At 44.0% G+C, this 27,980-nt stretch overlaps 1 protein-coding gene across 7 annotated transcripts; it reads right to left on the reverse strand.

Moving 5' to 3' along the window:
* Positions 1-20: 20 nt before the first annotated feature.
* On the reverse strand, positions 21-27,966 carry ZBTB1 (zinc finger and BTB domain containing 1). 7 transcript variants are annotated; one of them, XM_079308256.1, is made up of 3 exons: positions 27,829-27,966; positions 15,949-17,860; positions 21-5,556 (listed from the first exon to the last, which is right to left on the reverse strand). In XM_079308256.1, exons 2-3 carry the CDS (start codon positions 17,838-17,840, stop codon positions 5,520-5,522), a joined length of 1,929 nt encoding a protein of 642 aa, XP_079164382.1. In that variant the 5' UTR covers positions 17,841-17,860; positions 27,829-27,966; the 3' UTR covers positions 21-5,519. The 7 variants fall into 7 exon arrangements, with proteins under 7 accessions (XP_079164382.1, XP_079164380.1, XP_079164381.1 ...); XM_079308254.1 differs by lacking the exon at positions 27,829-27,966 and adding an exon at positions 27,150-27,395; XM_079308255.1 differs by lacking the exon at positions 27,829-27,966 and adding an exon at positions 27,006-27,140.
* Between the last annotated feature and the right edge of the window lie 14 nt (positions 27,967-27,980).

Genomic DNA, 27,980 nt, shown 5'->3' on the forward strand with positions numbered 1-27,980 from the left:
ATTGAGTAAGGTTAATCCAGTTTAGAAGTGACATTTCATTTATTTGGCCCAAAGCTTTTAACTATTTTTTATCAGTCCAGACACAAAATATATACAACAGCTCCAGACAAAACTTGTTTGGGGTTTCCTTGGCCCAATAACTAGTGTGGCCCTGATATGGTTGTGCTGATACCTACATCTGCTGGTAACCTGCTGAAGAGGTGTTTGCATTGACTGGATTACTGCTCACCCTGAGTCCTATTTATTTCATCATTTGAGATGTTTTGCTGTAGTAAATCTGAGGAAAAGATCTTGGAGGAACACATGAGCACACAATTTTAATGCTGCTGGTGTAAAGAGACATCCTAAGGAGAAATCCAAAGCTCTCTGCACTGAGGCTGTTTAGCTTGTAGCAGAAGGTCATTTAGCCTGTTGCAGAAATATTTCATTACAGCTGGGCACACAGGTGCTGTTTTCTTCTGTACAAAGATATGTCTAGGTCCCAGCTGCTTTTTAAGCTTTCAGTCAGAAGTTCATGTGATATTCTTGCATTCACCTCTTACTGATGTCCTTGGAGAAAGTCCAGTCTAACGAGAGGAAGCAACCTCTAAAACCTCATTAGAGTTTTCTCTCTTCTCAGCAGAGCTATTACCAGCCTGCTTTTTGTCAGCAGTTTGTGAACCAACTCATCCATGCAGTCATCCGCTCATATGGGAAGAGCCACATGATTCCCTTTTATGTTGCTTCATATGCAATCATGGTACAGGTGAGCCAAACCAACTGGTTCAGAAATTAAAGAGCGAGCTTTATGGGGAGGGCTTCAGCACAAGTCTGATTTTCCTTTTAACAAAACATTTGCTGTTATTCCCTCATCCTGAATCTGTAAGCCATATTTTCACAGCAACTTCCAGAGCAGCCATTTGGCACCTCTGGCAGTGGCAGGCCTCTTTCTGATCCGTTTATTTGTGTTTAGGATCAATTATGCACCCATGCCTCCTGTTTGGCAGCATTATGTAATATGCTGTAGGCTATTCTCCATTACACCACCCAGCCAGAAATGAAGATGATATTTAGATTTCTTCAGTGAAGCAAGAGCTCAGTATCTGGATCAGAACTGAGAACTCAACCCTTATCTTTATCTTGATAAAAGGAAGATTTTTCCCCACGTGTTTCATAAGGCAACGTAGTATAAAAATAGGACTGAGCCCAAGCTACAGTCCAATCAGACATCAGGCACTTGGATCATTAAGATAAAGCTGAAATGCAATGAATGATTTTTTTTCAGGTTTGGCAGTCAGAAGACCTTAGACTTAAATTCTGGTATTCATTTCCCTCGTATCCATTTCCCTAATACCCATTTCCCTTGTAAAATTATCCCAAAAATTGCATACATCAGATCGTATCATGAGAATGGATTATTTTATAATACAGCAATCAGCTCAGAAAAGTCTAAGCAACTGTTATTCTAAGATCAAGTAATACTTTATAACAATACTTTTTCATCACTGAAGTTTTTAATCTTGTTTATATTTGTGAACCTATGTCTGGTACTTGGAATTCAGACAAGAACTACCAGTGTATAAAATGACAAGATTCTTCTAACAAGGTTGCATTAAAAATCATAGTGTATGTGGGGGGAACTACTTTGTATTTATATATCTCCAGGTTTTGTGCACAGCTGCTCCTTGTTAATTTAAAGGGCAGCCATAATACATCATCTTACTTAAATAAGTGCTCCTTTGTTTTTGTGAATAACAAATACAGTTCTGCAAATCTGTATAACGTGGTTTTTGGCAAATGACACAAATGCATGATCAGTACTATGGAAATACTCAGAACAGCAGAATATAGGGCACTGTAATTTCATACTGCCAAACCAGAAGTTCAAAACTCATGAGTCAGATCTCCTAAAATTATAAACCTAGTGGCTTTATTCACCTTCTGGCTTTTTCATCTTTACCATATGTTCAGATTACACTTTTAGGATATTCCATGTAATTTGCAGGTCTAATTTTTTTAAATAAATAAATAGCTCATTACACCATCTCACAACTGAAAGCAGGCTGCCTCAGATTGATTAGACTCAATAAAACCATGGAAATTGTCAGCACTGATTAAACTAATGCTTGATGCTTCAAAGAATAATTATTTTAAAATTAAGTGGTTTTTAAGCACGTTTATTTACATAGACTTCTGACAGTTTGCTGAGGCATGATTAAAAGCTGGAGTTAGTATCACTAGTGCTAACTAGATAAACTGGTGTGCTGTGCATTTTAGGCAGTGAGTTCTTTATTCCTTTAACTGCAGCCTCCTTTTCTTGCAGCCAGTACCAGCTCTACTGACAGTCCTAAGCAAGTGACTTTAAAGCAAAACGTTTTCCAGTAATGACAGAACCAGAAAAGGTCATTTAGTCCCATTTTGTGTTCAAACAAGATTTCCTGTTGTGCAAATCTAAGGCAATTATTTTTATTCATATTGACTGTGGATATGAGAAACAGTTGTGTCATTTTTCTTTGCAACCAGATTTTATATATGAAAGTCATTGTATTTTCCCTCTACCATCTCTTCTTGTAAAATGACTTAAAATCACTCAACTTGTGTTCAGAAGCAAAATCTTCTTGGTTTCCAGACATTTACTGCTATCTCCTGGATTCTCTGCATGCACCTTGTATCTTAGTTTTCAAGTGCTATGCTCAAAACTGGAGATGTTACCAGCTCTTGCCTTAATGGTTCTGAAGGAGCAGATGATACTCCAGTTTCTACATTTCAGTTTTTACCTTTCTTTGCAACACCATGATGTTGCAGATTAATTTTCTGAATATGATCCAAAATATTGCATCAATTATTTTCTTTTTGCTTTTTCAAATTTCAACTTTTCAGTTCAAATTGAAAGGGTAGATTTAGTTTAGATATAAGGAAAAAATCCTTTACTGTGAGTGTGGTGAGGCGTGGCACAGGTTGCTCAGAGCAGCTGTGGCTGCCCCATCCCTGGAAATGTTCAAGGCCAGGCTGGATGGGGCTTTGAGCAGCCTGGTCTGGTGGAAGGTGTCCCTGCCCATGACAGGGGGCTGGAACTGGATGATCTTTAAGGTCTCTTCCAACCCAAACCATTCTAGGATTCCATGAAATTAAGTAGCTGTTCCTTCACTTGCACAGCTAATGGTTCCAGCTTGCACTTTTTCCTATTAAATAATGTTTTCAGGTCCCATCTGCACCTTGCCAGGATTATTCTGAATTCTAATCTTATCTGTTAATGTAGCTGAACTCTGCTTGGTCTTGTTTGAAGATATTAAAAGGATATTCTATATGGTCCAGGGAATAAATATATGAAAACAGACAATTTTATCTAGAACTGCTGTGATGGTGTTAAACAATATACTGCAATTATTGGCAGTAACTGTAAAGCTGTAAAATTATGCTAAGTCTTAAACAAGATAAATGGTGTACTGTAAACACAGGCAAAGACCAATACTTCTTACTCAGAGATCAGTATGTGATTAATCTCTCAGATTTACTGATATGCCTAGTGTGAACAATTTTTATACTAATTGAATGGTAGCATACTATGAATTTCTCTTGTTTTCTCATTTCTATGAATATTGCATATTTATTCATCTCTGCTTTCCCTCTTGCCATTAGCAGATGAATGGGAAAAACACAGGAGCTGATGAAGCAGGTGGTAACTTCACCCTGTTGCCAGGACTGTTATCAAGTCAGGTATAAAATGGAATTAAATGAGAATAATAAGCAGATTTTTAAGAGTATTTTATTAAAGATACTGTTGCAAAGCACAGAATAAGCTTTAAAGATAATGATAACTAACCTGGAATGTCTTTACTGATACTCTACATAGACTAGAAGTAATTGCTAAGTTACAGAACAGTCACAGCCTGTTCAAGATGTCCTACACTTTATATACTGTCGAAGGCAATGCTAGAAATGTATTCCCTTCTCTCCTCTGCTTTGTGATGGTCCTGCTCTTAAGGTCCTTCATGTTTTCTATAGAAAGGACATCCCATTTGCTCTTGGATATCTTGTGCCTTCTCCCTGCAGAGTCCCCAGTGGTATCTGGCTTTGCCCAGATATTCACCATCCTCCCCTTGGCTCCATACAGCCACAGGGACTGAAGTGTCAGCACTCCAGTGCTGCACTGGAGGCTTTTAAAATACCTACATTAATGTTTAAGGGTTATGTGTTAATAGAGCTGATACCTTCAACATGTATCTGCTGAAACATTGGGGGGCTACGTAATTAGATTAAGCAACCACATTCAAAGATATCTGAACATCTTTTCTTGCATTTGTATAGTAACTTTATAAACTCAAAAAAGAGTAAAGCAAGCACAGACAACATGCCCTATACAAGCTGCAATACAGACAATATTGTACACACTTTGTAACAACAGTAATGAAAATGATGCCAATTATAAATAAAATTGTAGACAGACTCTTCTTGGGATAACAGTTATAGTGAACAATGAAACATCCTTTTATAAAAATGAGTAGAATTAGTAAGATACGTAACTACAGCAGAATATAATCAGTATGTTAGGTCTGCTTACATGTCTTAATTTTATCCACTGTTGTCTGAGAGAAGCAAAAGAAATTAATATTTTTATAATTCATGCTTTCCCTAATTTAGAGCATTTACTGCCTTATTGCTTTTTTTGGTAAGGGTTCCCCCCTCCCCCTCATTAATTTAGCTGGAAACATTAGCACTCCTAAAATGTTCAAATCTGAACATGAACGCCTGATTCTCTTCTTTGAGCCAGCTTTTGCAAGGCTTAGCTCCAGCACAAGGTGCACTCTGTGCCCTGTGAAGATTATTTCACATTTACTCATCTCCTTGATGGTAAGAAATTTTCAGCATTCTTTTTAAAAGACCAGAGCACCATTTCTTTACTCTCCACATAGAAGCACTGTGCTCCATGGAAGGTCCTCTTCAGCTTGCAAATGATGATCATGGCAGCAGGGGAAATCAAGTCAGCTGGATCTCTCTCACCATCCTGTCCTTCCTCAGGGACCCTCTGTCCTCAGTTTTAAGGGGTTTTTTTTCCACCTCTTACTCTTTTTTTTTTTTTTTTCTTTTTTAACACTTGATAGTTTAGCATTGTGCATGAGTATACTTGTAATGTTTGAACTAAAAAATCTACACAGTTTTTGACAGCAACTCTAAGAAGCCTCATTTCAGAAAAGGAGCACTCCAGCGTGTGAATAGAAATTTTGCAAATTCATTTCAGTGCAGCCCTTAACACCTGGCATCTGCCTCTTTTGGCTGTCTGCTGCATGAAAGACTTCAAATTTGTTTTTTGCAGCTGTAAGAAATAGTCACAAGGAAGTAAGATTTATGATACATAGAAGAGTCCAAAACAACTTTTACTGCATGTTCTAATTTGACTGCTTTGGTGCCTTTTGCGACTGCTGCAGTATGTCAAAAAAGCAAAGGTGGTGCCAATTCAGATCTGGCACACGAGGTTCTGAGTTTTTATGAAATCTTTTGCCGACCAGTTCTTCCTCATGTCTTCTCCAAATCTGGTTCTCTCAGTTGTTCAGAAGCTTAGAAGTCCCTATTTCACTACTGCCATGCAGAAAAGAAATGCAAGAAAAATATTAAAAGTCAGAAGCCCACACTGCAGTACTGTATTTGCTAGCATGATGTGGTCCCTCCCACCTCACCATGTGTGGTTTTGCTCTAAATACCCATCCTTCAGTTATATTCAGAGCACCCACCACAGTCAGGAACTCTTTAAAAAAAGCCATACATTTCCTTCAACCCCTACCCCACCAGAACACGACCTTAAACAATGTTGTCATCTTGTTTCAGAAACTCTTGCTTCTTTTTCTTTGCCTTCCATTTTCAAAACAGCTACAGATTTGCTGAAGAAAAACTTCACTTCCCAAACCTCCCAGAAGTAATTTTTCATACTGTATGTGTTATTTTTCAGCAGTGGTTTATGGCTTGGCTTAGTGGATGCTCAAAAAATTGTATGAGTATTATTTCCCCTCAGCCACCCATGGCTTGGAACGCCCCCACTCTGGAATACTTCTTACTGCTTCATATTTGACTGTATTTTTGGTTGTGGGTTTTTTGATCTTGCCTAACTCAGAGGTAACTGTTATGAATTTACTTGACACACACACCCCCCACACACCCCCCAAAATCTTATTTCAGGCTAAATGCAGATAAATTGTATAAATATCTACAATTTCTGTAAGTCTCTTTCAGCCACACTAGTTCATGACAAATACGAGCAGCTTTGTGTCTGATAGGAACAATCAAGAAACAGGAAACGCATGGAGGACAAAACTGTAACTTGAGGACAATCCTCAGGGTTGTTGGTTTTGGGGTTTTTTTTTCTTTTTTGCACACTGACTTCTTTCTCTGGATCTACGAATCACATTGTATAAAGTGTATGAGTGTGCCACTTCTGGACAACTTACACCTGGTGTTTCTATGAGACTGTGGCAGCCCTGGCTCAGGTGGTTGTGTCTACTCTGCAGAGGCTGCACATGAAGCCAGGTTTGGCAGCTCTTTGCATTACTTACCTGCCAAAGCATCCTCAAGGCCAGCTCAGGGCTGAATTTCCTGGCTCACCTTGGAGAGGAAAGCCTCAAGTGATGCTCCACACCTCAGTGTGCACCGTGGCCAGGCTCTCACTCACTGTATGTGCCAGGCCCAGGTTTGTCTGGTATTTTATCTGCCCTCTGTGCCATGTCAAATACTTAAGGTGGGCAAAAAGGCCAGCTGGGACAAAGGGCTTTTGTTTTGTGCCACAAGGGCGATGTGAATGGTGGAAACAGGTCTTGGGCAAACTGCTACCTTCAAAGTACTGCTGGTTCTGGCAGCAAGGCTGTGTGTCTGCCTGCCACATTCTTAAAATCTTGGAGGGGAATTCACTGGAGTGGTGCTGTTATTGCAAAGTAACTCTTACATGACTAGCTCAGAAGTTTGTTTGTTGTTTTTTTTTTTGTAAACTAACAAAGGAGGAAAAAAAGATGTTCTAACTACAGTATGCATGTGAGCACTGTTTTTCCCCAGGCAACATCAGTGTTTACCATTGCTGTTCATTACCATGCCAGCCTGCACTTTGCAGTCCAAAATCTCTGTCGTTTGCAAATCGCACACAACTCACACACACAGCTCAGCTGCATTCCACCTCCTCCCTCAAACACATGCGGGATCACCTCTGAGCGCGGGAAGGTGGGCTGCCCGTGAATATTAAAAGCCATTTTTCCGATGAGGCAGCAGAACCGCCGCTGCTCAGCGCCAGCTGCGGTGGGGTGGGTGCAGCCCGCAGGAAGGGAGATGAGCGATAAACGCCGCGCCCTCCTCGCAGGCTCTAAACCCGCCCTGAGCGAGTTTCTGTGCGGGGATGCAGAGCCGGGAGGATCCGCTTCACCTCCTCCCCCCGATCCCGAGCGCCGCAGCCCCGGGAACGGGGACGGGCCACGAGATGGCGCCGGAACGCGCATCCTGCATCCCGAGCATCTGCGGCGCTCCAGCCCCGCCAGAGCTCACAGGGGATGCGGCTCCTGCCACTTCATCAAAGTCAGAGGAAGTCTGTGATTAGCTGCATGTTTACAAATAAAAGGAGGATCTGGAGGCAGATCAAAGACGACTCTCCAGATTTGGCCCGAGATCAGGTTCCTGTGCTAACAGCATCTGCATGGATTCCTTTCTTATGTTCAGTGGCTGAACTTGATGCATCTCATCATGCATTAATAATGCTTTTTCAAGGCTTAGTGCATTTATTAGAACTCTGAAGATTCAGCCAGCTAAGGACATGAAGAAACAAACAAAACAACAACAACAAAAAAAAAAACAACACTACTCAGCCAACAAAATCTTCCAGGCTCCATCTAAGAGAAGCACCCACTGGGCTCTTCCTCACCCTGCTTCCTGCAATGTAAAGGGAACAAGAAGCAGAGAAAAGCACTGTTCCAAAATCCAAAGGATGGAGTACTTCAGACTCAGCAAACAGGAGCAGTAACTCCTCTAACAGCCCAAGTAGCTTGGATGGTTCAGTCACTCCAGACATGCTTTTCACTGAGCAGGTCTGTAGTTCACCCAGGATCTCTGACTTTGTCACAGCCCAAGGACCAGGGACAGAAGCAGATGGGGGATAAAAGATGTGGTGTGTGAAATACACTGAGTTAATGTATATCTGCTCTAAGGGACATCTTTGTTTTGACTCTGTGTAACAAGCCAACATAGCTTGTGAGGTCTGGAAGGCCACAGACTATTCCTTCTCTCATAGTAGTGCTCTGTTTGAAGTTGGTATTTCTATTTGGGGTCTAAGCCACACTGAACTTGATCAAATAAACATTCCCCAAAGGAAACTGCCTTTGAACTATTTAACTCTTTGCACAACAAACTAAAGCTGAAAGAACTGTAACCATTACTGTAAAATCTCGTGTCTTGACTGAGTTATTTTCTGGTTTTTAAGTTATTGTACATCGGGACCTCTTGTCTTTTTTGGCAGAACTGACCATGTCAGCAATGGCCAGTAAAATCTAAGTGAAACACAATCCACTGAAAGCAGACTAGGTGGGGCTAACCCTGAGACTTCCAGGCATGCAGAGTATTAAGTGTCATATTTTACAGCATATGTAAGTGTACACAACTTCTATTTAATTCACCTGATAACAATGTTGCTCAGACATCTGAGCTCTCTCCTGGGCTGTGAGAGGTACTAAGACAATTTCTTGATCAGCTCCAAGGGATCCTACCCTGTATTTCCTCTTCCTACAATATTACTGTATCTATCCTTTTCCCAAAGGAGGGATACTTTAGATTTTGTCTCTTAAAACGTTTCTGATTTGTCTTAAGCAATTCAATAACCAATGGCTAGAAACCAGAACCTCAGTAGTTTGGAAGCTGTTACTCTGTACCAATAGGTACCAGTAAGAAACCCAGAGGCAGGGAAGAAACCAGGCTGCCATCTTTAGCATCCTAAATAAAAGCCCTAACTAGGACTTGTGTAAGAAGAGCGTAACCGATACCAGAAGTCTGGTGTGTCTGCTGCCAAAACCAAAAGCAATTTATGGTATTCAGCAAAACTCTATTTTTAGGCAGCTTATCTGCATTTCCACAAACTTTAATGGTCTTTGGGGCTTTTGCCATGGAGAGAAGGACAGTGTGTTATTTTTCCCTTTCATTTTCTGGGGAGTCAGAAGCAGAAGTCGCTCTGGTGACCATCCGCAATGTAGTGGGATGGTTACCTAAAAAGGAGAGAACAGGTATTACTGAGTTGTGTAGGTTCAACTGAACATGGGAGAATTATTAAAAAAGGCAACTTCTCAGCCCTAGTCATTGCTGTAAAACAGGAAGAAAGCAAATCTTCCTTTTCAAAAAACAGAAGGCAAATAAAAGAGCCAAAAGGATGTGTTTTTAAAATAGCAACTCTGTCATCAGAGGAGATGGGGGAAAAGAGAGGGGGAAAGACTGATTTTTGCATTTTTGTGTTGACAGTGCAGCTGCTACAGAGACCTTGGCAACTGCTGATATTAGTAGAACTTTGCCTGACAGACAAGTTGAGAAACTAAGGATATACAACAGTCCTGACTTCCAGTGGATTTCCTACAATCTACACAGCTTCCAGAATTTAGAGATCTGTAAGGGATGCATTCAATCCCTGTGAGGAGTCTTGGGATATCTACAGAATTACAAGACATATTTATCTGAAATCACATCTTACTTGAAGATGAAAAAAAGTACACCCCAAAATCTCATTGATGCAAATGACACCTCAGTTTGAGTGAAAACAATAAATGCAGCAGAACACTCTCAGAGGGAAGTTCTTGAACCATTTCTTTTTTTTTTTCCTCCCACCGGAAATTCTAGATGCAGCATTGTTTTTGTGGTTGTAGCTGCAAGAAGATTTAGTATGGTTTTTAGTATGCCAGAAGGCACAGGAAAGGATTAAACCTTTTCATTTTCTTGCAAGAGAATCAAAGATCCTGACCATGTCTGAAGCTCAGGGCTGCTGGGGTGAGGTATGCCACGCTGGCTACACAAAAGAGACAAAGCCTGGCCTTGGACCATCTGAGGATTCCTCATCTCATAGTTCTGTTATGTTCCCTTTAATATATTAATGTAAAACTTTAAAAATCTATTTCCAACCACTCTTACACAGGGAATCTGCATGAATTACTGGAAACCATTTCTCTAAAAGCATGATGAATGATGTTGTTTTCTTATGTCTTAAATTAATTTTAAAATCCCCACCCTACAAGATATTTGAGGGCAAAAATAACCCAAATAAAGATCTGATAGCATTTCTCCTATGAAGCTGGCACAGGCCATTCAAGTACACGGAAAGAAACATGGGCTGTTTGTTTCAGAGCTGAATATTTATAGTCATGATGAAGTGATTCCTGAGTCATGAGCTATACTGCCCTGTTACAAATTAAGATTTGTCTTTCTGCATTAAAAAATAAAATCACAATTAATTCCAGAATTGTGGAAGTGACTGTAAATCAGCAGAAGATACTTAATTTATAAAACATGTCCTGATTCTGGCATCTTTCCCCTATAAAATCTCAGCCTACTCACACATCTCAAGAATACACTGCACAACAGTATTTTAGGAGTTTTTGGAAGTTGGAAGAAAATACAGAAAAGTGGTTTACAGCTGAGAACTACAGAAATGTCAGCTTTTGAAAACATGTTCCTAATTTCTAGCCTTCAGTAGACTTTATAAAGTCAAATTAGTCATGCTTCATCTTGTAGGTCTGTAAGTCTGCAACAAGCATCAAAGCAGCTGAGAATTAGGGAAGTCAGAAGATTTGATTTTTAACCCTCTGAGATTGAGCAGAACTTAAAAGTCAGAAGCACACAGGGATAGTAACAGATACTGCCAGCATCAGCTTAACTTACACATGGAATTACCCCCAGCTTTCAGCATTAGACCAAAAATGAGGGGACTGTCTCCCCTTGCTGGGAAAAGCACAGGGCAACAGAGCAGCCCCACAGCTGCATCTGGGCCCACAGCTGGAGGGCAGGAAGGCCAGAGGAAGGTGGGAGCCATTCCTGGTGTTTGGCCAGACAAGGGGCCCAGCTCATTCCTGGCCTCGGGCCAGGCCAAGCACACAAACCCAGTGGTGTGGAGCAGGACCCAGTCTGCTGCAAGAAACACCAAGAAAGCTCCAGAGCATATTTGTGGGATGAGCTGAATGCAGGAAGGTTTCCAGTTCTCACGAAGAGGGCAGATAGCAGAGATGTGTCTCACTTGGAAGAGGTTGGGCTGCCTTTTTCCTTATCAGGAAATAGGAGATGAATGTAAGAGCTCAGCTTCCCCGAGGATGCTTGGGGGAGACAGAGACCGAGTTAAATTCAGGATATGTCTGAGTTCTGTACAGCATGTTTAAGCAACCCAGCCACTCATTCCTCCTCTCGTGCCACCCCTTCTATTGTGCTTGCACAAGATCTGACACAGAGATGGAGAGGGAAGCACAGCAGGGAACTGATCCAGCCAAAAACCAGCCCCACAGGGAATAGAAAAACGCCCGTTGTTTGATTCAGTTCATTGTGAAGCTACATAGGTCTGTGCTTTTTGACAATGCAGAGGGTGGCACACGGGGGAGAGGAGAGCTGAAACTCATGGGGAGAAGTAAAGGGCTGCTAGGGCTCAAGGTGGCACAGCCTCCAGGAGCAAAGTCAAATCCTCACCAATAGCTCTGAGATTCTTGATTGTTTACCACTAGAGTATTCAAATACAATCGTGAAGTCAAATTATTCACTTTTATAACAATATATTTTTAATACATTCTCCAGGGCAATATACTTTCTGTCTTCAGCTTTGAATAAAAAATAAGCTGAATTATGTTTTACACCAATTGATAATATTACATAGAGAAGTCCCTAATTAAAGCATAAATTCCTAGAATTCCATTATACTCTATTTATTGAAATCAAGATATCTCCACAGACCTGTTGGCTACAAATACCATTATACACAAATATAAATACTTGAACTAACAAGTCAGCAGGAAGCATTTACGAGTATATATATATATATGTATATAAACATTTTAAACATCTCCTCTGAAACTGTAAAAGAAGCTCAATAGCTATTGTGATATTTTAAAGCTCATATCAAGTCTTCATGAATTCCCTCTTTTTAACTTTCAGTAAATCTTGAAAGCTAAGAGCTAGGCTGGCCACTTATAAATTCTCAGGATCGCAGCCCATAGCACTGCCAAGATGAGAAAAACAACAGAGCAGAGAGAGGTCCTCCAAAAATAAGAATAGCAAATCACTTAAAAATATAACTGATGGCATCCAGCAAATCTATTTCTTTCTGGCTACGCCTTGTGCAATGCTTACACCTCCAGTTTTAAAGATCCTTAAGTGCTTTTACACGCCAATATTCACTAAGAAGATGCAAAGGAACAATGTTATGGCAACAGAAAAGTACAAATTAGAGGAAAAGAATTCTTAAATATATTTGCTTCTCCTTCACAATCTTTCAAGTAACAGCAAAACTTCTAGGATAACTGCTGTGGATTTTTTTCATGTCAGCTTTTGTTCTGTCTCCACACTAAATCATTTTTGTCATGGTAGGAGCACTGAAACACCATCATTTCACCCTCCTGGAGATGTTGTCCCATTCTGGGGAGAGCATTCAGGAGTGGCCAGCCCCAGGCTGCCTCAGCACCCAGAGCTTCTCCCCTTTCACAGCAGCCAAATTCCTCCTGTCACTCCAGGCCTTTTCTCTAACAGTCCCATGCTGCTCCCCTGCACGCTTTTACATGTCATCTGAAATACTCATCTATTTAAACACCCATCTACTTGCAAGCCAGGCTGACTTGTTTATGTTCTCCTATACTCCCCTTGATCACTTCCCAGGCTACTTCAGTCCTTCTGATTTTTTCTGCCTACATGTAAGTAGATCCACTTTTAAGCTTCCCTGCAGTGCAATTCATGCTCTTCGTGAGCCTTAGCATAAACTATCATATATGTGAACTCCAGGGCACTGAGTTTTGTCTCACTAGAACAGGAAAAAACATCAATTCAAGTTCAGTTGGAAAGGTTTAACAAACTTTACTTTGAAAGGCTACTACAACACAGCTTATAATTGAAAAACAGAGCTACTCAGGGTGTTTATGAAGTTAGATAGTACACGTAAATACCATCATTCCCAGTTTCTCCACTTAGCTTCTGTAGTTGGCAGGTCTACTTACACTAGGAATTCGCATTCTTTAAGAAACATTTTTGGGTCAAGTTCAGACCAGCAGGCTGTAAACAAGGGCTCCTGATCCTGAGCAGGAGGCTCTATAAATCACCCTGAGCCCTTCACCGAATGCAGGGCTGATCCCTTACATGGCAGAGGTCACTCCTGCTCCTCAGCAAGGTCTGTTTGGGGCTGAGCCCGCCCGGGCTGCGGGCAGGGCCGGCCGTGCTTGGTACGCGCCCGCGTCTGTCCCTGAGCTCATGGCTCAGCCAGGCTCCCCTGCCAAGCTGAGTCATCCTCGCTCCTCTCCCACAGCCGGGACATTTTATCCACTCCTCCACCACCCCCTCCATGCCACCTTGGGGACTCGCTTCCCACTGCACAGCTCTAATCCTGCTGCCTGCCTCTGCTGCTCCCTCCCACTCAGGATCTCTTTTCCCACTCAGGATCTCTTTTCCCACTCCCCATTGTCACCAGACCCTCCTGCCAGCTCTCTCCAGTTCTCCTTCACTTCCCTTGACTGCTTTTCCCAATCCATCTGATACTGAAGGATAATCTGCATGTCAGGGAATCTCTGTGTGCAGTGTATGAACCCCCAGCTCTGGAGTGCTGGAGTGTATTTATGCCTGTGCTCTTTTGGCCCCAGTGCTATCGAGGACTTGGCTGACTTCAGCATCATACAAGAAAACAAAGGACTGAGCAGTTAAAGCAAAACACTAAAAGCCCACTAAACTGCACCCAAAGCAGCTGTGCCTTGGAGCAGCTGCTGGCTCAGGACCAAGGGCGGGTGGGGAGCCTTCTCCATCACTGCAGCAATGCACACGTGTGCCAACCAAGAGAAATCCTAATGCACATTTAAAACTGAATAAATGCAAGGCGACTCACACTACTTTTCACAGTTAAAGTGGAGATTCTGAATTGTATCCACTCCTCTCAATTGTCTAAAATTAAAACTTGATATCCCTCATAATCCCCAAGAAACCAGGAATGAAATTAACTCTGACAGAAACAAGCACATGAAAGCCCTGGACGAGACCGTCGGCTCCTGGCTCCTGTTCTCAACCCCACCACTGGCACATGAGGTGATAGAACATTTCACTTGGAAGGGACCTGCAATGATCATCTACTCCAACTGCCTTAATTGCTGATCTAAATTACTCCATAGCTCAGTGGGAAATAGCATTACCACCGTCTTTGATAAAGTGAGATCTGCTGGGAGAAAGTACAACTAGGTTTTATTTCTAAATTGTTTTCTCCACAATTACATATTAGGATCCTTTCCTCCACCCCATCACAAATCACACACTTAACAAACGTTTAGACAGCTGGTGCCTAAGAGTCAAAGCCAGTTGCTCTGTCAAAGGCCAAAGTACCTCACTGAATTGATGTCAGCTGGTACTTAGTAGGATTTTTAAAGTCAATTAAATTAAGAGACAAGCTGCATAGACTCTGCTAGAATCAGAAAGGAATCTTAAAAGGCATAAAATATATATACATTTATTAAGCAAACTCTGCAGTCTTGTTATATTCTTGTTGAGAAACAGAACATTCATAAAGTATCATGAAAACAAGAAGCAAAAAAAACCTTAAGGTCCCAAGCAATGGGACTATCTCCACACCCACCCTGCTTTTAACTTTCCAACACAAGCAGCAAGGCACGGTTCACAGCTAGGCTGAAAATGCAGTCTTCAGTACACATGGCCACACTGCATTCCTAGCAACCCACCACAGCCACTCCTCCCTTGTATGTTAGGATAAGCAGGTTAAATATACCCACGGAGGTACAGACAGTCAAAGAAAGGCCAATATTAGTTGAACAGTTCTGCTAGGAATTTCATCTGGAAAATGATCATTGTGCTGGCACCCCTTGGTTATCCCGACAATCATTAACTCCCTTCCCCCTGGTGCACAGCACTGAGCCTGCAAGGGTTAACTGAGCCTGGGAAGCACCTTCCAACAAAACCAAGAAGCAGGAGCCAGGACAGCCAGCTCTGCCCCTGTAGCAGTCAGAGCCCAAAGGATTATTTCTTGGCATTGTTGGTTTGGGTCTGTTTTTCTTTTTTTTTTTTTTTTTTTTTTTTTTCATTTTGAAAATTAATTTGGGGATTATGAACAATTATGCTCTTGCACATTAATCGCTGGGATCTAAAATTTTCACATGAAGAAACAACACATGGAAATATTAAAGCACTCGTCTTACGGAAGATCCGAGAACTGTTTAATAGCAGTCAGTGAAGGGGTAACATTGTGCTTTTAATCTACAGTTTAAAAATAATGATTTGTATATCTACGTAGTAAAACAATAAAATTAAGAACAGAAACTGGTATTAGGAAACAGTGAAAATGTAATAATTAAACACATGATGCTTTTCAAAGCTTTATACTTAATGAGCCTAAACAGACACCTATGGTTAGGAGGGTCTTAAAAAAATAATAAAAAAGAGACTTATTTTCAAATTTTTTTTTCCTTTTCAAATTTTTATACTATACTTATGCTTTGCTTTGGTGTTCTCTCTGCTGCCAACTTAATGCTTTAACAGTATGTTTATGCTTATGTTCTTTTCAAATGCTTGGCATTATAGTGAGATCTCATATCTTTCCTCAAATTAAATTTTGCTCCACATACTCCACATGTATACAGATGAACATCCCTGTGCTGCTCCAGTTGCTCATTATTTGGGAATATCTGAAAGCAGACCTGGCATATAGTCTCTCCAGCTGATAAGTGAGATATCATATGCCGTACATGGTCATGTTTTCGGAAGTTTCCTTGATCACAAATGGAACAGACATACCTGGCCATGCCTTTGTGCATATCATTGTGGAGCCGCAACTGGCGCTCTCTTAAGAACTGCTTCCCACATGTCTGACAAACAAACTGTTTTTCCTTGGTATGAACGGTATAGTGTTCCCGCAAGTGGCAACGCTGATAGAATCCTTTCCCGCAAAGGTTGCAGAAATGCTTACGCCTGTGATCCCTCTCGTTCTCTTCCAGCATGGAGTTCTTGAACAGATCTTGCTCCAGGCAGTTTGTCATATGTTCAACCACTAGGTTTTCAGTATCAAAACGCTGGCCGCAATTAGGGCATCGGAAAGGGCAGGCAGAATGCTTGTACAACTGGTTTTTTTGAAGGCTGTTCATTTGGAAGTGACTGTCCCTGAAGTCCTCTAGCATCTCTGCAAACATCATGTCCCTTATTTCTGACTGCTCCTCGGTGTTTTCTTCCAAGTCCATTTTCTCCTCAGAATTTCTGATCCCGTTCATGGTCAGATCCTGGGGTTCTCCACAGGTCTGTGCATGATCCTGTAGCTGCTTGCCTTTGACCAGTATTTGACCACACTTGCCACAAGCACATATATTTTCTATGTGTTTGGATAAATAATGAGAGGACAAATCTTCCTCAGTGATTGTTAGCCCACAAAGTTCACAGGGAGCATTCTCCACATCTTCCTGCACTGAAGAAGCCTTGCTGTTAAGGTGCCGTGGACTTTTCAAACACTTTCTTTCATCCTCATCCATGGATAAGCGAGGCTTCAGAGTCTTCCGAGCATTTCTCTTCTCTCTCATCTCCTCCTCCACGTAGTATCTGTAAAGTGGCTCTTCCTGTTCATCGTCTAGGTCGTCATTGTCAGAAGACTCATTGCAGTCTTTATCTGCTACCTTGATAATATTAAAATCCTTCAGCTCATCTGTAGGATTGTCCTCTGGCTCCACCTTGATGATAATCCTCTTCCTCTCAGAGGCTCTACTTCCTTCTTCACCTGATGTTTCAGAGGCAACCGTGCTGCTTTTTCTGCTCGTGACATTTGACACAGGAGATGATGAATCATCCACAGCATGGTTCGAGTCCCCCTTGTATTTCTCTGTTTGCGTGGAGATCATTTTAGAAGTAGAGTTCTTTTCACTAAAGTCCATTTTCTCAGCACTGTAGTACCTGGCACTTTGGTAGGAATGCCTGTTGGTGCATGTTAACACGTGCTCATCCAGTAGCTTTTCGCAGCTGAAACTAAACCCGCAGCTGTCGCAGGTGAAGCTCCTTCCAAACCGGCGCGAGTGCGACACGCGCTCCTTCGTGTGAGAGAATTTGGACGTGGTGCTTTTTTTGCAGACATCAAACAGTTGCTCAGGGAAGCTGTTGAGCTGCAAAGTTTCTTCCTCAGGCTCTTTGTTATGGGATGTATTTACCGTTGAACTCGGTGGCTCCATGCCCCACCTGTTTGCTTCGCTGCCATTTCTAGCAAGTGCGTCTTCATACATTCTCACCCCAAATATCATTTTACCAGTCTGGGTGCTAGAAGCAGGAGATGAACATTTTAAACTAGATGAGTCTGTATCCTGTATATCTTCTAGACACTCAGGTACATTATATAGCTGTAAATAGTTCATGGCCACTTTAAATTGCTCAAAATTGGCAGGGGCTGTCATTATTTTTCCTAAATACATGAACTGTAAAATAAGATCAAAGCATTCAGCGCTAATCTTCATGTTGCTTAGATTCAGCTGGGCTGTAGTGTTTTGATGGTTCATAAAAAACATCCTAAAATAGGCGCTGCAGGCAGCAAGGACTGCTTTATGTGCTTGAAAATAAATATCATCGATAGCGATGCAGCAGTCGCACAGAAAGCCCCACTCTCTTTGCTTGTTTAGCTGCTGAAGGACATAGTTGCTATGGCTGGTTTTTGCCATCTTGTACTTCGATTACAGCCCTGCATAAAGAAAAAGGTATCTGTTAAATCATGAGCACAAAACCCAAAGCCTACTTAAACGCAGGGAGGAACTGCCATCTCTTTTCTCTCTAGATCTTCCTATTCTGCCAGTCTGCGGTACAGCTTCCTGTCTGGAGATCTCTGCTGGTAACTACTTATGAATATTGATGCCAGTGAAAACATCCATAATTCCATGTGCTCACCACTAGACTTACAAGACTAGTAAACTAATAAACATAACCAGCACACACGTCAATCAGAGCTGCTAGAATATAAATTAGCAAATCTATCTCAAAGTCCTACAGCCAAGGTTTTCAGATATTAATTCTGAATGCAGAACTTCAAAAAACTTCACAGGGTAGACTTCTGTAAGATGGCCCCAGGACAACACCTATACAAGGTGAGCTGGCTGTCAGAAACCACTCTTCAGTCTCAACTTGCCTTTTTACCTGCCAGTCCAACGGGCACATGATGCAACGCACACTGGAAACCACGCCAGGCTCAAACTGGTCTTTCCCTCCCCATTAAAGGAAATTAAGAGACAACAGAGCACCCACACAAGCTACTCCACACATTTCACTCTTCGTGGCAGCTGAGGGACCATCTCAACCTTCTCTGCAAGGCGTCCTGCAGACCAGGAACTGCAAACTGAAACGCATTCTGAGAAGCAGAGGGCAGCCGGGCTGCGGTGGCACGTCCCACGTTCGAGCCCGCTGCAGATGGTGACCAGGCGAGCTGCGTGACAGCCACAGGGACTGCAGAGGCAGGAAGTGGTGCACGCCGTGCCTCCAACTGCTCTCAAAACCACTCGTTCAGAGAGATGAAATGTAACCAAAACACGTAGATGGGAAACCGGACAAAGAGAAACTCGGCAATGGAGAACTGAGAGAGCCAGAGGTGGAGCCATGTGAAATGAAGCCTCGGCAAAGAGTGGAGAGAAAGGTCTGCCAGTGCTGGGGGCTGCTCTGTGTGAAAGGACTAAGTTGTTCTCAAGAGAAAAAGAGGAAGAAAACATCACGGTTTATGTTAACAAAAAATATCCAGAAGAAATGCGCTGTGTATAGGAGGTGTGTGTTTGATTAAAGACAAACTTCACCGAGTGTGGCCAACGCCTAATCACGACTCACTCTGGAAAACCTTTACTGATACACAAAAGCTGTTCCAACTGCACAGGCTGAGGGGGTGAGGAGGCAGAAAAGGGTATAGAGAACATCCTAATTGAAATGAAAAACATAAAGATGTAATGAGGATTCTTAACATTTTGAAAGGTTATTGCAAACAATGCAAATAACTGTAAGAGGTTTGTACAAATAAAGTACAGGCTAGCAAATAACATATACCAAAGGGCATTTTATGACTCAATGAAATGCATGGTTTGATTTGCAACCACTCTTTCAAGTGTCCAAAATTTAAACACAATACACACACAAATGCTCCATTTTTCTTCTTATTTTCCTAACAGCTTACATCTCCTAGGGGGAAAAAATGGGTAGAGAAATTAAATTCCACAATTAGTGTTGAATTCGCAAGTCCTAGGCGTTGCCTGGCTTGTTAAGCAGCAAACCTAGCATTAAGTCCCCGTTCTTCATTCCACAAAGGACTGCCAGGGCAGCAAGGCTCCCAAGCTCTCCAGAAAAGAACGTGCTCACCCCACCCAGCAATATTCCCTGCTGCCAACTCACACAGCAGCTCCTATGGATCACCACCAGCACAAGATCTTGTCTGGCAACAAGAAGCTTTGGGTTGAACAAGAAGATTTGGGTTGAACTACACTGATGATGAGCATCTGAATGGCAGCTGCTCCTCTCCTCTCAATACAACCCTCCACATCCAGAACTCCAGGCTGGCACCCTGCCATAATAATCTCAGATTGGTTTGGCCCAGTGATGCCCACTGCAGAAATGCAACTCGTTGCATGGAATTCACTTCTCTTTTTCACTGACTTGCAAGGCAGTGGCTTTGAAAGCAGGAGAACCTCTGAAACAACTTCACACCTTTTGTACAAAAACTGATTATTGTCTGTGTCACTGGGTGATTTCAGATGTTTCTGTGAAGAGCAGCAAAGCTCTTCACATCAAGTAATAATAAAAGGGCACTTCATATTCTTCCAAGTGGTAAAGTGTTTTGGATTTGAGGCAATTCATTAGATGCTTAAATGCAACTCAATCTATTGTATTAAGAATGGCAGCTGCATCATGATAAAGAATTAACTTCAGCTTCCACATTCTAAGAGTGAAAACCAATGAGAAAATGAGATTTTGCTGTCTAAGGCATTATTGGCCTCTTGGTGTGAGCTGCCAACTGAGAAAAAGCTCAGGACAGCTCATGTCAACTTCCCCATCCTCATAAAGTGGCAAGTTCTAAATGTTTCATTTAATTGTGGTTTTTTTACATAGATATACTCCACTGTGTCCTCCAATAGAAAAACAGCAATACAAGCAGCAAGCCACTAGAACAGGTGGCCACAAACTATCTGCAGGCACCTGCAGATGGGGTCATTTCCAGATGGTGGGAACAATGAGTGACAGCACACAAAGTCACCTTTTTTCAAATCTTCTTCTTTAAAAATGGTAAAAGGTATTTCTCCTTTTGACACATGAATTCCTGCAAAGCTTTCAGCACATGGATCCTGACATGCAACAATGACCCCCTGGCAGTGTCACCACTCAGGGAAAAGGGTGGAGCACGAGGCTGCTTGAGCAGGATGGCAAAGTTTTGGGTTTGACATGTACTTGGTCTCTACCACAGGTGTTAAAACAGAGTGTATCAGGTTATTTGTGTTAATGAAGTCCTGGCATCCTCCCTCTGGATGCTGTATTAACCTGCTGGATGTCACTTCCCACCACTAGAGCCTGTGTTGGGCTATTTAAAACTTCAGCACATTTCAACCAGCAATGGCAAAACTTTCCTTCTGAAACCTTGGACTGATTACTTTTCCCTCCTCCACAGAAAAGCTCAGCCAAAATGGTTCCAAAAATGAGGCTGAGAAAAATCATTCATGTATGCAGATTATTACTTTTTCATTTAGAAATTAGAAGTTTCTCTTCCAAAATCTTTGAGGAGAGACGTTATGTGGGAGAAAGCATTATGGTTTAGATGCATTGTCACAATATAAAAATCTGCCCAAATTTGGCCAAGCTATATGCTTGAGAGGGAGAAGATACAAATTATCAGTTTATTCACACTGAAGATTCTTATTAGTTGTTAAAACTTCGGATTGCAGCCTCGCTGAGAACATTTTATCCTCTTGCAGCTGCTTAGTACACAGGGGCCTACCTGAGCCATCCACAATGAAATCCCCTTTTGCACAGAGCTCTGCCATGGTTTTAAACTACATTGATTCAGATAGAGGGAAGAAATTTTTTATTATGAGGGTGTTAAGACCCTGGCACAGGTTGCCCAGAGAGGTGGTGGATGCAACATCCCTGGAAACACTCAAGGCCAGGCTGGATTGGGTTCTGAGCAGCCTGATTTTATTGATACCCCTGCTCATTGCAGGGGGGGTGGACTAGGTGGCATTTAAAGATCCCTTCCAACCCAAACCATTCCATGATTCCATGTGCCACCTCCACAATAGCACAGCTGATAGCAAAGCCTCCTGGAGGCTGCTCCACAGCACAGCTCACCACGGGGTCTCAGCTTCCCTGTGCTGATGGAGAAGATGCCCAGTTCTGGCTGAGGGAGAAGAGGGAATGCAGGGAGAACACAGGGAGAATGCCAGAAGGATGTGATGGAAACCCTCTGGAAATCTGGAGAGAAGAAAAGGGCAGATTGGGAATGCAGTGCTGAGCCAAGAGCAGAGCACTGGGAATTAGGAAGCAGCAGTGGGAATTAAAAAGGGGTGCAATGAAGGGTCTAAAGAGTGAAGAAGCCACTTGAGCAAGGGGCTGGGAAGAACCAGGCTGCAGAGCCTAGGGCAGAAGGGGAAAAAATACAGACCAGCTCTTTCTGGGGAATGGGTGGAAAACAATTACAGCATTCACACCCCCAGAGCAGGAACTGCACCCCAAATTCCCAATCCTGCCATCCCTTTGCCATCAACAAGCATGACAGCCTTGCTGACAAACTCCTTCCCAACAAGAACAGGCTCTCAGAAAATGCTAATTTTTCATTATTTTGTTAATTGCTAAAATGGCAGCAATCTGCATTTATCACTCATGTGGGTGGATCAAGTACTGCAAACTATTTTTGAAGTTTGCTTTAGAAAAAAAAGCAGGACTTTTTACAGAAAATTCAAGGTATACACATATATTATGTATATATTATAGTGTATTCTTCCACCCTTCTTACCAAAACCTCCCTTACTCAGCACATCCTCTGGATCAGTCCAGGATCTGAGCAGTACAAGACAAGATCCCAGCTCATCTGGCCAAGCATTTGGTGGACGTGAAGTGAATGAAAGGTGAGGGACTAAAAGGAGCTCTCAGTGCCAGGACAAGTAATTTCAATCTTTCTGTTTTGGTTCTTTTAATAAATCTGGCCTGCATTTTTTGGATGTCCAATTTATTCACACAGGTAAACACTACTGGTGGCAAGTGAGGCCAGTGGGAGCCATCCTCTGTATGTATTAAACAACGATTATCTTGGAAAATTAAAGCTCTATGCAGTTTGTCAATCCAAAGCTTTTAATTATTTCTGATCCTCTTTTTCAAAGAGAGGAGAATCACAAGCCACTTGCCCAATGGACTAGCACACTTGGTGAAGCATCCAAATCCTGGAGGCACCAACCTCACAAGTCCATGTGGAACCCAAGTAACTCCATCTTCAGCAGTGATTGATTTGTGCAGTAAATGCAGCACAGGCCATGTTGTCAGCAATTCTGAATGATGCAGAGGTGTTCTGAGAAATTGTGCTAGAAAAGCATCTGATATGAAAATGAAAACTGAAGGTATCTGACTTGGGTGTTTTCACTCAGATTTTCAAACTCCAAATCTCCATATGCATTTTATTTCCCTAGAAAATATTTATTTTTACACAGCCAAGCTTTGATTCAAGCTACTTGTCTGCCATGAGGCTTTTCTTTTGAAGCACCACTTAGATATTATTCAGATGTGGCCATGAACAAGGTTAAGTTGCACTACTACACTCACCAGTTACGTTGTTTGTAAGTCGGGTAACAAGAAAAAACAGATATTTGCTACAGCTCCATGCCATAATTTCCTCACACTCAAAGTTTTCTGAAATGTTTTAAAACAAAAGAAGTAAAACAAGTCCTCAAGCAAAGAAGTAGTGAAGTTCTTTTGCTAACTTCTCTGTCTTTAAAACAGACATACCACAAGGTTCAGAATTCAGGAGCCTTTCGGCTCCTAAAATTAGTAGGTGGTTTTCAAAACCCAGCATTTCCACTGCTGAGCAGGCAAAAACATAGCACTTACATGCTTAGTTACTGGCTGCTTTTCTTTGGAAACCAAGAACAGGCTGGACAAAAGTGTAATAAATGAGTGGGGAATTTGGTGCTAATAGAAAATGAGACGGGAAAACCTCAAAGCAAACAACGCCCAGTTAGCCAAAAAACAAGCACAGGAGAATCAGAAAGCAAATCCCCCATCACTGTCTGCCTCCATACCCCACCCTGCTGTGGGTTCCCAAGAACTCTTCCCCCTAATTTTGCCATTGTGGGTCAGATCTACAAAAAAAAAAATGGATTCCTAAATGATAGCATTGATATGCTGCAGAAAATCCTACAGAACACGTAGAAATTCTCCACACAATGCCCAAGAATTTAATGTGTTTGGCTACTGCTCTGACCACAGAGCTGTTAAAAGGCTACAACTTCTACCTAGATATACTCAATAAGAAGCCACAGAGATTGCTCTGGGTATCTCAGTTTACACAAACATTGAAAAAACAGCAAAGAACTTGGGGCCAGGTGGTAATTGTTCACCCCAACAGTGAGTAGGGATCAGTTTGCATTGCAAGCATAGTCTTGATCATAAATTAAAACAGCTATGGGAATTCCATGTAGTGGCAGGGAAAATGTAATTAAGTTCCATTATTCAGGCTATGAAGGACTAAAGGTATAATTTATCCTCCTCTCCCAGCCCTTGCAATCACCTGCCTTTCAGGCATGCCAGTTGGGAAGATGATTCCAATGGGGCAGATACTCATCTTCAGACACATCCCAATGGCTGAACCAACTCAAAACAGACTCCTGGACAAAGAGCAAAACCAAGTTTCATGGCATTTGGGCTAGATTTGAACCAGGGGAAGGGAAGATGCTCCAAAGCTTCCAGCAAGAGCTGTCAGAGCTCCTGGATGCCCTTTTCTCCACTGCTCAGCCAGCAGCTCTCTGCTGATTCAGCATCCGTGCCCACAAATGAGAAACAGACGTCAAATTTTAGCAAGTTATGCTTTTCAACTGCTAACTGGAAGTTAGTTATGATACATTACATGGTCTTAAGTCAGAACACTTCTCAAAAGACAAGGAATACAGCTTGACAGGAAAAAATAACTGAATTTGTGCTAAAGCCCCATATCAACTTCAGACAACTTTAGATCAGATTTAGGGAGTAGAAGTCCTAGAGAGACCTTATGCACTCCTTTAAAGTAACTTGCTAGCCACAAAGGTTGACTCTAGAAAGTCACAGTTATCTTTTATCTGGCACCTTTACAGCTGTCAGGCAACATGGTAATGATATGTTTAAAAGAAACAATTAGTGGGGGAAAAAACTATGACACCCAATTTATGTTTTGCAGCAGAAAGATGAGCCTTTTCATCTTGGCTCTCTTGAGTTACACCAACTTTCAACTTCTGGAGGCATCTTGGTGGTTTAACCACGTCTTGAGACCCTCAAATGAAGTCACAGGTGCCTTCCAGGAAAGGATCCTTGGATAAATACAGGTTGCACTTCAGTGTAACAAGTTGCTGGATGCACATGAATGAAGAACAGTAACTTGTGACACACTGATCAGACTAAAAGTTTTCTTGACTCTTCCTGATCTTAAATGTTTCACATTTTACTTTCAGCATACTAAAAATAAAAATAAGGATACTAAGGTCTCCATCCAATGAAATAATTCTTATATGGGGAAGAAAAGGCAACAGCCAGTGAATTCTGGAGTTTTGCAGTGACACTGTGTGCACAAATTCAAAATTACCAGACCAGTGTGAGGATATAAACGGTCCTCATGCAAATTATGTCAGCTGTTGTGCCCACACACTGTGTCCACAGCAGAACTCTTTGGGTGAGGGTGTTAACCATTCCCAAGCAAAGGCAGGGCAGAATAACCCAACTGCTGGAGAACCACTGCCCAAACTGAAAAATTAACACATGGCTTCTCACTCTACATGTGTGTGAGGTCCAGAACAACTCTAGTAAGAGGCCCAGCTGTAACAATTAAGAGAAAAGACACCGGGCTTGCATCAGGAAACTTTCACTATCTCAGTTCTGAGCAGCTATTCTCTTCCCATCCAGAAGGTAAATAGCTACTGTGGCTTTGTCCATCCTGGTTTTTCACAGCTCTCCACTGTCAGCAAGACCAGAATCCTGTGAAAGAAGCAGCCACTCACATTCAAGTAAGAAAGCATCTAAAAACCCAAATCCCTGGTTGGCATGAGCACTCTCAACGTAATCACTGCTAATTCCTGTGCCAGTGACAACAGTGGTTGAGTCTGATGAAGGGAAAGACTTGTGCAAGCAGAGCTGAAGCATCTGTTAAGTCTGTGATCTTATTCCACACAAAACTTTCTGGCTACTAGGAAGAAGTGGCTTCTATTATTTCTCAGAGCTTCCCACGCAGCACCAACCCACATTTTCATTACCTTCATCCGACCCCCCCAGTGGGTGCCTGTTGGTTCCCTGCAACCTCAGACATCAGCAGAGTGCAACTAATACTACTTGTTACTCCTCTAGGTTTTCTGGCCAGTTATCCAAAAATCTCTCCACCATCATATCAACTCACTGTGCTGCTGCTGCTGCTGCTTAGGAAAATCTCTGCAAGCGCTCGCGTTTGGCCGGTTTTCCCCACGGCCATATGGTCCCAACGCCTCTCCCCCGCTCGCCATGAAAGCTTAACTTGTAATTCGGCAAAAACGAGAAGCCCGCATCACCCCGTTCACGGCTGCTCTGTGGGTTTTTCCAAGAGATGTAATGAGGAATGTTAAACAAACACCTTTAATTAAAGGAATGTTTGTTTAGTGTAATTAAATGCCTAAGGAACACCGCACTGTTGCAACCCCGGATAGTTTTGCAGTGCGTGTTGTACCTTGCGATACTCGAGTGCGAGGGAAATAATGCAAGCAAATGACAACCTGGCAGTAAACACCCAAATATTAAGCAGCATCCAAGCCATGCTACCCGTTCACCAACGCCTACACGTCAAGAGGAACCGGCACTCCTGTATCAGCTGAAACAGGGTAAACTTGAGAAACTGAGTTACAAAAAATCCTGAAAAATAGAGAGGAATAAAACCCCAGCCTCAAACTCACAGCGTTTTCACTCCCATTTCCTCTACTCTCTTCAACTACCTTTCTATCCGAGCAGAAAAGAGGCGTCCTTTAAAGAACGAGACTTTCGACACCGCTCCCGGAGCGGCAGAGAGCTTGTTTTTTATGTGACAAAAGTATTCCCCTTCCTCTCCAGCCGCCCCCACGGCGATCCAGCGCACTGCCAGCCCCGAGTGAAACCCAAGTCTCCCGCCTGGCAGGGTGGAGCATTCCCTCCGGGCTGCAGCTCCGCTCCGTTTTTCGCTAAACTACCGCAACTCGCTCGAAGTTTTGGGGCGTTTATTTTGTGCAGACAAAAGGAAGAGAAGCGGCGGGACCCACGGCGGGGGCCGGGGCCAGGCGCGATAGCGGCACTCGAGATGTTTACCGCGACTTCGAGCCACGCGGGCGGCGCGGTGCCCTTCCCTTCCCCGCCTGTCGCCCCTGCACCTCCCTAGGCCGCTTCTCCCTCTCCAGCGCCGCATCCCCCGACCCCCGCCCCGCAGGTGGGGCGCGCCCGCCGCGACCCCCGGAGAGAAGGAGGGAGGGCAGCAGGGGAGGGAAAAGAGCGATCCGGAGCCGGAGCCGCCGCCGCGGCGCCGCCGCTCAGCCCCCGCGCGGTTCCCGCTCCGCTCCGCGCCGTGCCCTGCCCGGCCGCCGGGAGCAAGGTCACCGCGCCGGCCGCCGGCCAGGCACCGGCCGCGGCTGGAAAGCCCCTACCTGGCAGCGCCGCCGCCACTATGGCGGGCCGCGCCGGGCCACGCCGCCGCTCGGCACTTCCCACCTCCCGCCGCCGGCGGAGCTGCGGCCGCCTCCCGCCTCCTCCTCCCCGGGTCCCGGCGGCGGCCCCCGGGCCCCGCTTACCGCGGCGCGGGGAGAGAGGCGGCGGCCGCCGACGGGGAGCTGTGCCCGCGCCGCTCCCGCCGCTGCTGCTGCTGCCGCTGCCGCCGCGGCTGCAACAAAGGACTTCCGCCCCGCCGCGCTGCCGCTGCCGCAGCGCCGGCTCCGCCGCGACCGCACGGAGCCGGACCCCTCCCCTCGGCGGCCGCGGCTCCCGGCGCCGCCGCTGCCAGCGCTGCTGCGCCGCCGCCAATGCCGGGGCCCGGCGGGCGGCTCCCTGCCGCGCTCCGCTCTCCTCCCATGCCGCCGGGGACGCGGCGCGGCGCGGGCTGGCGCTGCCGGAGCCCCCCTGTGCCCGGCTCCTCCCCGTCCTCCGGCGGAGCCCCCCGGCCCCGCGGCGGGGCAGCGCCCACCGGGACCCCGCGGCCGGGCTGTGCCGCTCGCTGCTCTCCCGGGCCCCCCAGTCCGCCCCTTCCCCGCGCACCCCGGCTCGCCGCAGCCAACGGGAAGTCCCTGCTCTACCCCCGAACCAGCCGCGGCCGGTGCTGGCGGGGAGGCTCCGGTCACCCGTGTGGGTGTCCGGCGATGGAGTGCTGCAGCCGCAGCCCCACGGCCCCCGCCTGGGGCAGCTCGGCTGCGAGAAAACCACTGCAAGCTGCGTGAGAAAATATTTCCTTCTCGCTGCTATTTCACACGTTAATACCTCCGCCCTCCCGCCTGGAGCTTCACGGTGATGCAGGAGCACAGGGCTGGCAGCCACCGCCACGCTCTGTCACAGATCCCGAGGACAGCGCTTTTTTTCATCCTTCCAGGAGCTGTCCCAGGCCTTCTTCCCACCAGTGTCTGGACCTCTCC

Source organism: Erithacus rubecula (assembly GCF_903797595.1).
Source record: "Erithacus rubecula genome assembly, chromosome: 6".
Classification (NCBI taxonomy): Eukaryota; Metazoa; Chordata; class Aves; order Passeriformes; family Muscicapidae; genus Erithacus; species Erithacus rubecula.

Excerpts from the sequence above, each read along its gene's own strand:
- ZBTB1 (XM_079308252.1), bottom strand. The coding sequence starts at position 17,840 with ATGGCAAAAACCAGCCATAGCAACTATGTCCTTCAGCAGCTAAACAAG.